Source organism: Oncorhynchus mykiss, chromosome 4, assembly GCF_057628025.1.
Source record: "Oncorhynchus mykiss isolate SJ-2025 chromosome 4, ASM5762802v1, whole genome shotgun sequence".
In the NCBI taxonomy this organism is placed as follows: domain Eukaryota; kingdom Metazoa; phylum Chordata; class Actinopteri; order Salmoniformes; family Salmonidae; genus Oncorhynchus; species Oncorhynchus mykiss.
Genome location: NC_143025.1, coordinates 93,636,132 through 93,648,432, shown reverse-complemented (window position 1 = coordinate 93,648,432; position 12,301 = coordinate 93,636,132). Strand labels below are relative to the sequence as shown.

General features: G+C 41.2%; 2 protein-coding genes across 5 annotated transcripts in view; one reads left to right on the top strand and one right to left on the bottom strand.

Annotated features, from left to right (window-relative positions):
- The window catches only part of nbas (NBAS subunit of NRZ tethering complex), a 296,853-nt gene extending 296,394 nt beyond the window's left edge, over positions 1–459 (bottom strand). The window contains 1 exon segment of the mRNA XM_090233327.1: positions 236–459. Coding sequence (XP_090089453.1) covers positions 236–328 — 93 coding nt within the window. The 5' untranslated portion in view covers positions 329–459.
- Positions 460–2,285: 1,826 nt separating this feature from the next.
- Positions 2,286–12,301, top strand: part of ddx1 (DEAD-box helicase 1) — a 37,879-nt gene continuing 27,863 nt past the window's right edge. For 2 of the 4 annotated variants that reach the window (XR_016495513.1, XR_016495514.1), the window contains exons 1-7: positions 2,291–2,399; positions 2,524–2,575; positions 4,283–4,346; positions 4,454–4,483; positions 5,277–5,373; positions 9,702–9,749; positions 9,894–9,977. Coding sequence is in view for 1 of the 4 variants with exons in the window: in XM_090233325.1 (XP_090089451.1) it covers positions 2,384–2,399; positions 2,524–2,575; positions 4,283–4,346; positions 4,454–4,483; positions 5,277–5,373; positions 9,702–9,749; positions 9,894–9,977 (391 nt within the window). In the remaining 3 variants the exon portion in view is untranslated. Of the gene's footprint in view, positions 2,400–2,523; positions 2,576–4,282; positions 4,347–4,453; positions 4,484–5,276; positions 5,374–9,701; positions 9,750–9,893; positions 9,978–12,301 lie in introns of those variants that run through there. The other 2 variants (XM_090233325.1, XM_090233326.1) reach the window with 2 other exon arrangements.

The following is a 12,301-nucleotide window of genomic DNA, read 5'->3' as shown; positions in this document are numbered from 1 at the left end:
ACTCCTTTATTTCATAGATTTGTTTACGGTGACTGAATATTTAACTGCACGTAATGTTGATTCAATGCCAATCCATAACCTGTTATCAGCCATGACTGAGTGGAAGATGTGTTGCGACGTGGCTAACCGTTACTAGCTAACGTTAGCGAACCTTGCAGGGTGAGCAATCACTTCAACTTGACATTTCCCTCTATATGTTATTAACAATGAACCGAATCCGTTTTTTTGTACAAACCTGAGTGTCGGTCTCGGGTGGCCATTCCGTATTTATCAGTAAATCATACAAAATGTTCTCATCTTCCACGTCAATGTTGCTATCATCAGCCATGTTTACGTGGATAGTTGATCCAAACTCTGTCACAAACTACGGAATACAGGATGGTACAAAAGAAAGAGGACTGTTTAACGAAACGCGGTTTACATTTCGGCATTTAAGGCGGTTTTACCAAAGACTATTATAACTAACCCAAGATAGAACAGTCGTTTCCAATGAGAGAAAATGAATCATAGTGGGCAGAACAAGCAAGTAGGACATGTAGTCCACTCTGTTTGTTACATATTCTAGTTCTGAAACAGAAAACTGAATTTCAGATTAAAGGTTTCATCGATGAGAATATTTGCAGAATTTCGGCCAAAATCCTTCTCGGGTCATCTTCTCCCACTGCCGGCCACTGGGCTTCCTCTCATCACCATATTTGGTAGTGAGCGGAAATGCTTCACATTTTTAAATCGGGTGAAAAATCTGTCTAATTGTTCCATCTGTGTTTTTTTTTTTTTTTACCAAGGCGGAGTTACAATGAATCAAATTAGACACCGATTCATAAAACGTGTCGATGTTTTTAATATATGTGCCTCATATCAATGATAATGACCTAAAATAATAATGTTTTAAAAGTACTCGCCCTATGGAAACTATATTAAAAAGCCAAAATAAACCATTCAGAGGAGCTACTACCGGTTCAAAAGATGCAGAAAAATGTCAGATTTACAGATGTACATTTACAAACAAACCACCACATTTTATTACCTTGCAAAAAGAAAAAATTAAACAAAATAAACTGAACTATATTTAAAGACAATGAAATATTCTGCCAACAAAAAAAAAACGGTTTATATTATAAATATGTGTATGACCCTTGTGTACTGTGATATTGTCCTAACATAGCAAAGCTGCAGGCTAAAGTTAAATCTAGACTTGGTTTCCTCTATCGTAATCGCTCCTCTTTCACCCCAGCTGCCAAACTAACCCTGATTCAGATGACCATCCTACCCATGTTAGATTACGGAGACGTAATTTATAGATCAGCAGGTCAGGGTGCTCTCTAGAAGCTAGATGTTCTTTACCATTCGGCCATCAGATTTTCCACCAACGCTCCTTATAGGACACATCACTGCACTCTATACACCTCTGTAAACTGGTCATCTCTGTCTACCCGTCGCAAGACCCACTGGTTGATGCTTATTTATAAAACCCTCTTAGACCTCACTCCCCCCTATCTGAGATATCTACTGCAGCCCTCATCCTCCACATACAACACCCGTTCTGCCAGTCACATTCTGTTAAAGGTCCCCAAAGCACACACATCCCTGGGTCGCTCCTCTTTTCAGTTCGCTGCAGCTAGCGACTGGAACGAGCTGCAACAAACACTCAAACTGGACAGTTTTATCTCAATCTTTTCTTTTCAAAGACTCAATCATGGACACTCTTACTGACAGTTGTGGCTGCTTTGTGTGATGTATTGTTGTCTCTACCTTCTTGACTTTGTGCTGTTGTCTGTGCCCAATAATGTTTGTACCATGTTATGTGCTGCTACCATGTTGTTGTTATGTTGTGGTGCTACCATGTTGTGTTGTCATGTGTTGCTGCCATGCTTTGTTGTTGTCTTCGGTCTCTCTTTATGTAGTGTTGTGTTGTCTCCCTTGTCGTGATGTGTGTTTTGTCCTATATATATATATATATATATACAATGATCGCCTAACAAAAGGCAAAAGGCCTCCTGCGGGTCGGGGGCTGCGATAATGTATATCCTTTTGGTAGGCGATCATTGTAAATAAGCATTTGTTTTTAACTATCTTGCCTCGTTAAGTAAAGATTAAATAAGTGTGTTCCCCATTTACTTTTTATATGGATTTGTTTTAATAACAAAATATATATATTTTATAACAACACCCCCCCCCCCCCCCCCCCCCCCCCCCCCACTATGAATGAAGTAGTGGGATGTTTTTTTGTGTATCTATGTTTGTCTTTTGTATGTTTAATTTTTCCTTTTGCGCATTGGATTTGAAATAGTTTTCCAGTTCACTTCCCGTACAGTTGGTGGCGACATTAAATTAGTGAGAAGAGACACGTCACATCCGTTTTTTGTCAAAGTCGTTGGCAAATATGGCAGCGTTTTCTGGTAAGAAATGAAAATATATATTTTACTGTATTCTCACTGTTATCAGTACTTATCTATAAGTGAACGCATTTAAGATTGGTTGAAGTTCTTTTTCCTGCCAATAATGTTTCCCTTTCGTCCACAGAAATGGGCGTTATGCCTGAGATCGCCCAAGCAGTCGAGGAGATGGACTGGCTGTAAGTTATCCGAGGTTTTCTCTCTATGTCCATCACATCAATGGAGTTGAGTTACGACTACTGAGCCTCCGAGTCGCTGTCACTCGATACTTGTAAAAATGTCAATTCTTAAACCATTGCCGTTTACATATGTTTGACCTCTGTAGTTGCGTGAATTTTTTTTGCTGAAATCCATACTTATTAATAAAACGTTTTTGTGTGTGTCTATTACCGACCACCGACTGTTTCGTCATATCGATTGACAGCGACTCGATGTGACCGGAGTTGCGCTCCGCCCGGTGTCGTCGCAACTCCACCGAGATGTTCATATGGAGTTGAGAAACCCAACCAGCTGTAAGGGACGTTAGGTCACTGAGTTATGTAACGATAACCAGGGTGTTATGTCGTTTAATATATTATCGTGTTGCTTTAACTACGTTAATACTAAACGTATTTTATTTGATCAGTGACCAGCAATGTCTCACCATGAATGTATCCATACGGACTAGATGGACTAACTATACCAAAATAACTAATGAATTTATGAACGCTCAATACCCGTGGAAAATGGCCAGTGTCAGTAAGCGTCGGCAACAAAGCGTAATTAAATTGTTGCCAGCAGCACAGTTCGTCACCAACGCTCTGGTTAACATGAAACTCTGCTAGGGAGAGTGAGGTGTTGTCTCGTTTGTGTCTGGAAGCAGCTTGGGTGCTTGACTGTCGTCGTGAGGTCAGAATGCTCGGTTCAACCCTACTCCTCGTCCAGTGTGCGCTCCGAGACCGAAACGCTCTTTATTTACGAACGACCTGAGCGCACTCCAGAGTGAATTTACGAACGCATCCGTAATCAGTTTATTAGGCGTTAATGGTGTATTTTATCTGCGCATGTGCCAACACCGGGTAGCGCAAACTTCCCCCTGGCGTTGCAGCGCCTTTGAATCTGCAGTCTGCATTGACCGTGCAGCATTTACGCTGATACGGCCTCTCAGAAGTCAGATCATTCATACTTCTTCCGGTTTACAGAGCTGTTATGAAGAAGTGGTCAAGGAAGGACGTGAGTTTGTTTATACAGTGCCACCCGCCCCCATCTACTGTCAACCAATCATGTCTATACGGAGCCAAACTCCAAATAGTCTATGCAAAAACAACATGGTCACTGTGGTGGAAGGTTCATTTTGATTGTCGATTTCATGCTTGTATCAAAAATCTCATCACTAACCCGACTTCAGAGGTGTCCATCAAAACAGGATTATTATGGACATTGTAATGAACCAGGCAGGGAGCAGATCTCGAACCCTCGACATTCTAGCCCGAAGTCCAGCGCTCTATCGACTGTGCTGCAGAAGCTCGAGCGCCAGAGTCGATATCCTCGCTTATAAACCCTGGATCGTTACACTATTGTTATCGCAAGGCATGTTAATAACGTTGTAAACAAACTACTCTATTCATCTGACTATCCACAACCCTATTGTTATCGTGTAACCATGTGTAGCCGATGCGAAATGGCTAGCTAGTTAGCGGTGGTGCACGCTGGTAGCGTTCCAATCGTCACGTCACTTGCTCTGACACCTTTTGTGGAGCGATGGGTAACGCTGCTTCGAGGGTGACTGTTGTCGATGTGTTCCTGGTTCGAGCCCAGTTAGGGGCGAGGGGACGTACGTAAAGTCTATACTGTTACACATGCTCAGATTGCCATCCAGTGTTGTAACTGGTGATTGTTTGTTCCAGCCTCCCCACAGACATCCAGGCAGAGTCCATTCCGTTGATCCTGGGGGGAGGAGATGTCCTCATGGTGAGAAAATGGCCATTTTTATATAAAAAACGGTTCAACCTTAACTTAATGACTCCTCCCACATTCCGTGTATTGACTCCACCTGTTGTTGATTCTGTTGTGTTCAGGCGGCAGAGACTGGGAGCGGGAAGACAGGGGTGAGTGTAGCGCCGTTCCTCCATATGGTCAAATCCAGCATCTACTATAGGTCAGGGGGTCGTCGAAACATGTTCTACCATACAGTGTTATTGTCAAATCCAGCATCTACTAGAGTCCAGGGGGTCGCTGAAACATGTTCTACCATCCCATACGGTGTTATTGTCAAATCCAGTGTAACGGATGTGAAACGGCTAGTTAGTTAGCGTGGGTGCTAAATAGCGTTTCAATCAGTGACGTCACTTGCTCTGAGACCTTGAAGTAGTAGTTCCCCTCTGCAAGGGCCGCGGCTTTTGTGGAGCGATGGGTAACGATGCTTCGAGGGTGACTGTTGATGTGTGCAGAAGGTCCCTGGTTCGCGCCCGGGTATGGGCGAGGGGACGGTCTAAATTTGTACTGTTACACCAGCATCTACTAGAGGTCAGGGGGTCGTTGAAACATGTTCTACCATACAGTGTTATTGTCAAATCCAGCATCTACTAGAGGTCAGGGGGTCGTTGAAACATGTTCTACCATGCAGTGTTATTGTCAAATCCAGCATCTACTGTTTAAGGGAAATATATGTTCTGAGTCCATGTCAATGCTTAAACCACGTCAAAAGACCAGTTATTTGTGCGTTTAGAAAGAGGACCGAGTCGTGTTTCTGTTGGGTCTACTGCTGCAACACGTGTCATGGCAGAGTTTGAAAAACCAATTTCCACCGAATTGATATCTACCTGTTAAAGACTTACCTCATTCCCACTCTCTTTCCTCCCCTCCTCTTCCCCTCCTCTCCCCCTCCTCTTCTCTCTCTAGGCCTTCAGTATCCCAGTGATCCAGATAGTGTATGAGACTCTGAAGGACCAGCAGGAGGGGAAGAAGGGGAGAACTGCTGTGAAGACTGGTGGAGCAGGTACGACAGACAGACATATCTTTGCCCTGTCATAAGTGCTTGAAGTGTGCCGGCTCTATCCTGTGTGGTATCTTGGCCGGCTCTATCCTGTGTGGTATCTTGGCTGGCTCTATCCTGTGTGGTATCTTGGCCGGCTCTATCCTGTGTGGTATCTTGGCCGGCTCTATCCTGTGTGGTATCTTGGCCGGCTCTATCCTGTGTGGTATCTTGGCCGGCTCTATCCTGTGTGGTATCTTGGCCGGCTCTATCCTGTGTGATATCTTGGCCGGCTCTATCCTGTGTGATATCTTGGCCGGCTCTATCCTGTGTGGTATCTTGGCCGGCTCTATCCTGTGTGGTATCTTGGCCGGCTCTATCCTGTGTGGTATCTTGGCCGGCTCTATCCTATGTGGTATCTTGGCCGGCTCTATCCTGTGTGGTATCTTGGCCGGCTCTATCCGGCGTCGCGGCCGGCACAATCTAGGGAACAACCGTAATGGATTTTTTTAGGGCCTGTATTAGGGCCTGTAGGGCCTGTTTTTTTGGGGGGGTCAAGATCAATATTCAATGTCAATAAATGAGGAAATTGATGGCCACATTTCCCACAGACAGCCATGTGATACATTCAGACATGTGACTTTGGTAAAAACTAACTACGTAACATCACGGTCAGATTGTAATTTGAGTCGTACATGTCTTGATAAACTGGGTACATTTAGATGGTATCGGCCTAGTCAACACAGGTGTGTATTGAGTCATTGATCTTGTTTTAGCTGATCAGTGGAGGCTATGGAGGTCCATCTGGGACAAACAGAGCCTTGGGAAAAGTATTCAGACCACTTGACTTTTTCCACATTGTGTTATGTTACATCCTTATTCTACAATGGAATAAATCACATTTTTCCTCATCAATCTACACACAATAGCCCATAATGACAAAGCAAAAACAGATTTTTAGATTTCTTTGCAAATTGATAAAACATTCAAAACAGAAATACCTTATTTACATAAGTATTCAGACCCCTTTACTATGAGACTTGAAATTGAGCTCAGGTGCATCCTGTTTCCATTGATCATCCTTGATGTTTCTACAACTTGATTAGAGTCCACCTGTGGTAAATTACATTGATTGGACATGATTTGGAAAGGCACACACCTGTCTATATAAGGTCCCACAGTTGACAGTGCATGTCAGAGCAAAAACCAAGCCATGAGGTTGAAGGAATTGTCCGTAGAGCTCCGAGACAGGATTGTGTCGAGGCACAGATCTGGGGAAGGGTAACAAAACATTTCTGCAGCATTGAAGGTCCCCAAGAACACAATGGCCTCCATCATTCTTAAATGAAAGAAGTTTGGAACCACCAGGACTCTTCCTAGAGCTGGCCGAACGGCCAAACTGAACAATCGGGGAAGAAGGGCCTTGGTCAGGGAGGTGGTAGTCACTCTGACAGAGCTCTAGAGTTCCTCTGTGGAGATGGGAGAACCTTCCAGAAGGACAACCATCTCTGCAGTACTCCACCAGCGTGGCCAGACGGAAGCCACTCCTCAGTAAAAGGCACATGACAGCTAGCTTGGAGTTTTCCTAAAGACTCTGAGACCATGAGAAACAAGATTCTCTGGTCTGATGAAAACAAAATTGAATTCTTTGGCCTGAATGCCAAGCGTCACATCTGGCGGAAACCTGGCACCATCCCTACGGTGAAGCATGGTAGTGGCAGCATCATGCTGTGGGGATGTTTTTCAGCAGCAGGGACTGGGAGACTAGTCAGGATCGAGGGAAAGATTAACGCCGCAAAGTACAGAGAGATCCTTGATGAAAACTGTCGTGGAAATGTTCCTCTATTTACCAAATCATGGGAGCACACAAGTCCGAGTTAGTTATCAAAGTCCATCTTTAATTATATCAGCTCTATCACAATCCTGTGACTCAGATAAATTCAGTGTCTCTCAATGAATTCTCTGAGAGCCCCTTCTGCATTGCAACTGCCATCCTTTAATAGCAAAAAACACACAGTCAGACATAATAAATTGTTCAGCTTTGTCTCCTTACTCAAACCCCAGAACCATAAACCAATCCTCCATATCAACAGGCATATATCAAATTGTCATTTAGATACAACCAATCCTATCTTGACAAGATCACAGAGACACACTGACTGGCACACAGACATTGTGGAGCCCAGAGATATGTTTACACATGATGATACTTTGACCTCTCCCCTCTCTGCGGCCTATGCAACTTAGTCTTGACATAGAACAGATACTGCAACCCTGCCACTGTATTATACAAAAATAACATTCTTGATGAGAAGTAACTTACAAACATATGATGAATATAAAACATTTTACATATTTACAACAAATTCTGATTATTCCATGACAAAACCTGCTCCAGATTGCTCAGGACCTCAGACTGAGGTGAAGGTTCACCTTCCAACAGGACAACAACCCTAAGCACAAAGCCAAGACAACACAGGAGTGGCTTCGGGACAAGTCTCTGAATGTCCTTGAGTGGCCCAGCCAGAGCCCGGACTTGAACCCGATCGAACATCTCTGGAGAGACGTGAAAATATCTGTACAGCGACGCTCCCCATCCAACCTGACAGAGCTTGAGAGGATCTGCAGAGAAGAATGGGAGAAACTCCCCAAATACAGGTGTGCCAAGCTTGTAGCGTCAAACCCAAGAAGACTCGAGGCTGTAATCGCTGCCAAAGGTGCTTCAACAAAGTACTGAGTAAAGGGTCTGAATACTTACGGAAATGTCATATTTCAGTTTTTTATTTTTTATACATTTGCTAAAATGTCTAAAAACCTGTTTTACTTTGTCATTATTTGGTATTGTGTGTATATATTGACGAGGAGGAAAAAACTATTTAATCCATTTCAAAATAAGGCTGTAACAAAATGTACACTGACTTTGAGATGGAATCGCGTGGCAATTATTTTTTTGCAACCGCGTGACGCAACATGACAACAATGAATGCGATTGGTCGACCGTCTGCTGGCTGGGGCGTTAGGAATTCAATGAATGCGATTGGTGGACCGTCTGCTGGGTGGACCGTCTGCTGACAGGACATCACAGCTAACTACAGATAACACACAGTCACATCACAGCTAACTACAGATAACACACAGTCACATCACAGCTAACTACAGCTAACACACAGTCACATCACAGCTAACTACAGCTAACACACAGTCACATCACAGCTAACTACAGCTAACACACAGTCACATCACAGCTAACTACAGCTAACACACAGTCACATCACAGCTAACTACAGCTAACACACAGTCACATCACAGCTAACTACAGCTAACACACAGTCACATCACAGCTAACTACAGCTAACACACAGTCACATCACAGCTAACTACAGCTAACACACAGTCACATCACAGCTAACTACAGCTAACACACAGTCACATCACAGCTAACTACAGCTAACACACAGTCACATCACAGCTAACTACAGCTAACACACAGTCACATCACAGCTAACTACAGCTAACACACAGTCACATCACAGCTAACTACAGCTAACACACAGTCACATCACAGCTAACTACAGCTAACACACAGTCACATCACAGCTAACTACAGCTAACACACAGTCACATCACAGCTAACTACAGCTAACACACAGTCACATCACAGCTAACACACAGTCACATCACAGCTAACTACAGCTAACACACAGTCACATCACAGCTAACTACAGCTAACACACAGTCACATCACAGCTAACTACAGCTAACACACAGTCACATCACAGCTAACTACAGCTAACACACAGTCACATCACAGCTAACTACAGCTAACACACAGTCACATCACAGCTAACTACAGCTAACACAGTCACACCACAGCTAACACACAGCTAACACACAGTCACACCACAGCTAACACACAGCTAACACACAGTCACATCACAGCTGACAGGACAGTGAACTACATGCTCATTTGTATTTATATCCATTTATAATGATCCTGATTTTTAAATGAATCTGGATCAGAGAGGCTTTTAGGATCGTCACTTCCGCTCCTTTGCGTGATGAAGATGGTTACCAAAACATACATCAAGACTTCACCCCCCCCCCCCCCCCGCCAGGGGAGTACATGGGGAAATGTTCTCTACAGGCTTTCCCCCCCAGGGGAGATGACGTTTATATAATGACTGGCTGGGCTGTGGGACAGTGGATGGGCGGTGTTAACCGGTGTTTCCTGTGGAATGTGGCGATATAACTCCCTGCTATCAACCAATCAGCAACCAGGAACCAAAAACAGCCTGTTTTTATAATGTCAGATACTGTTTGTATTAGCAACCACACGTTTGTCTGTGTTTCAGTCTTCAATAAATGGCAGATGAACCCGTATGACAGAAGCACAGCGTTTGGTGAGTCAAAGGTCATTGTGTGTCTTCCTGTGGTGAAGGATGGGACATAACTGTTATTGTTGTAAACTCGTTTTGATTTTAGACATGACATTTACTGTTCTTTACCCCCCCCCCCCCCCCCCCCTCCCCCAATCTCCTCTCCAGCCATTGGACCAGACGGACTGTGTTGTCAGAGCAGGGAGTTTAAAGAATGGCATGGCTGTCGCTCTACCAAAGCCATCACCAAGGGTAAGACACATACATACATACATACATACATACATACATACATACTGTATACATACATACATACATACATACTGTATACATACATACATACACACATACATACATACATACTGTGTACATACATACATACTGTGTACATACATACATACATACATACATACATACATACTGTGTACATACATACATACTGTATACATACATACATACTGTATACATACATACTGTGTACATACATACTGTATACATACATACTGTATACATACATACTGTATGCATACATACATACATACTGTATACATACATACATACACACATACATACATACTGTGTACATACATACATACTGTGTACATACATACATGCATACATACATACTGTGTACATACATACATACTGTATACATACATACTGTATACATACTGTATACATACATACATACTGTATACATACATACTGTGTACATACATACTGTATACATACATACTGTATGCATACATACATACATACTGTATACATACATACATACATACTGTGTACATACATACATACATACATACATACATACATACTGTGTACATACATACATACATACTGTATACATACATACATACTGTATACATACATACATACTGTATACATACATACATACATACATACTGTATACATACATACTGTATACATACATACTGTATACATACATACATACTGTATACATACATACATACTGTATACATACATGCATACATACTGTATACATACATACATACATACATACATACTACATACATGCATACATACTGTATACATACATACATACATACTGTATACATACATACATACATACTGTGTACATACATACATACATACTGTGTACATACATACATACTGTGTACATACATACATACATACATACATACATACATACATACATACTGTATACATACATACTGTATACATACATACATACATACATACATACTGTATACATACATACATACATACTGTATACATACTACATACATACTGTATACATACTGTATACATACTGTATACATACATACATACTGTATACATACTGTATACATACATACATACTGTATACATACTGTATACATACTGTATACATACTGTATACATACTGTATACATACTGTATACATACTGTATACATACATACTGTATACATGTATACATACTGTATACATGTATACATACTGTATGCATACATACATACTGTATACATACATACATACTGTATACATGTATACATACATACATACTGTATACATACATACATACTGTATACATACATACATACTACATACATACATACATACTGTATACATACATACATACTGTATACATACATACATACATACATACATACATACTGTATATATACATACATACATACATACTGTATATATACATACTACATACATACATACTGTATACATACATACATACATACTGTATACATACATACATACATACTGTATACATACATACATACATACATACATACATACTGTATACATACATACATACTGTATACATACATACATACTACATACATACATACATACATACTGTATACTTACATACATACTGTATATATACATACATACATACATACATACATACTGTATACATACATACATACATACTGTATACATACATACATACATACATACATACTGTATACATACATACATACTGTATACATACATACATACTACATACATACATACTGTATACATACATACTGTATACATACATACATACATACATACTACCAAATGTACACATGCTGCTCCGTCTCATCTCTCTCTCTGTCTCTCTGTCTCTCTGTCTCTCTGTCTCTCTGTCTCTCTGTCTCTCTGTCTCTGTCTCTCTCTCTCTCCCTCTCTCTCTCTCAATTCAATTCAAGGGCTTTATTGGCATGGGAAACATGTTAACATTGCCAAAGCAAGTGAGGTAGATAATATATAAAGTGAAAAACTATAAAAATGAACAGTAAACATTACACATACAGAAGTTTCAAAACAATAAAGACATTACAAATGTCATATTATATATATATATACAGTGTTTTAACAATGTACAAATGGTTAAAGGACACAAGATAAAATAAATAAGCATAAATATGGGTTGTATTTACAATGGTGTGTGTTCTTCACTGGTTGCCCTTTTCTCGTGGCAACAGGTCACAAATCTTGCTGCTGTGATGGAACACTGTGGAATTTCACCCAGTAGATATGGGAGTTTATCAAAATTGGATTTGTTTTAAATTCTTTGGATCTGTGTAATCTGAGGGAAATATGT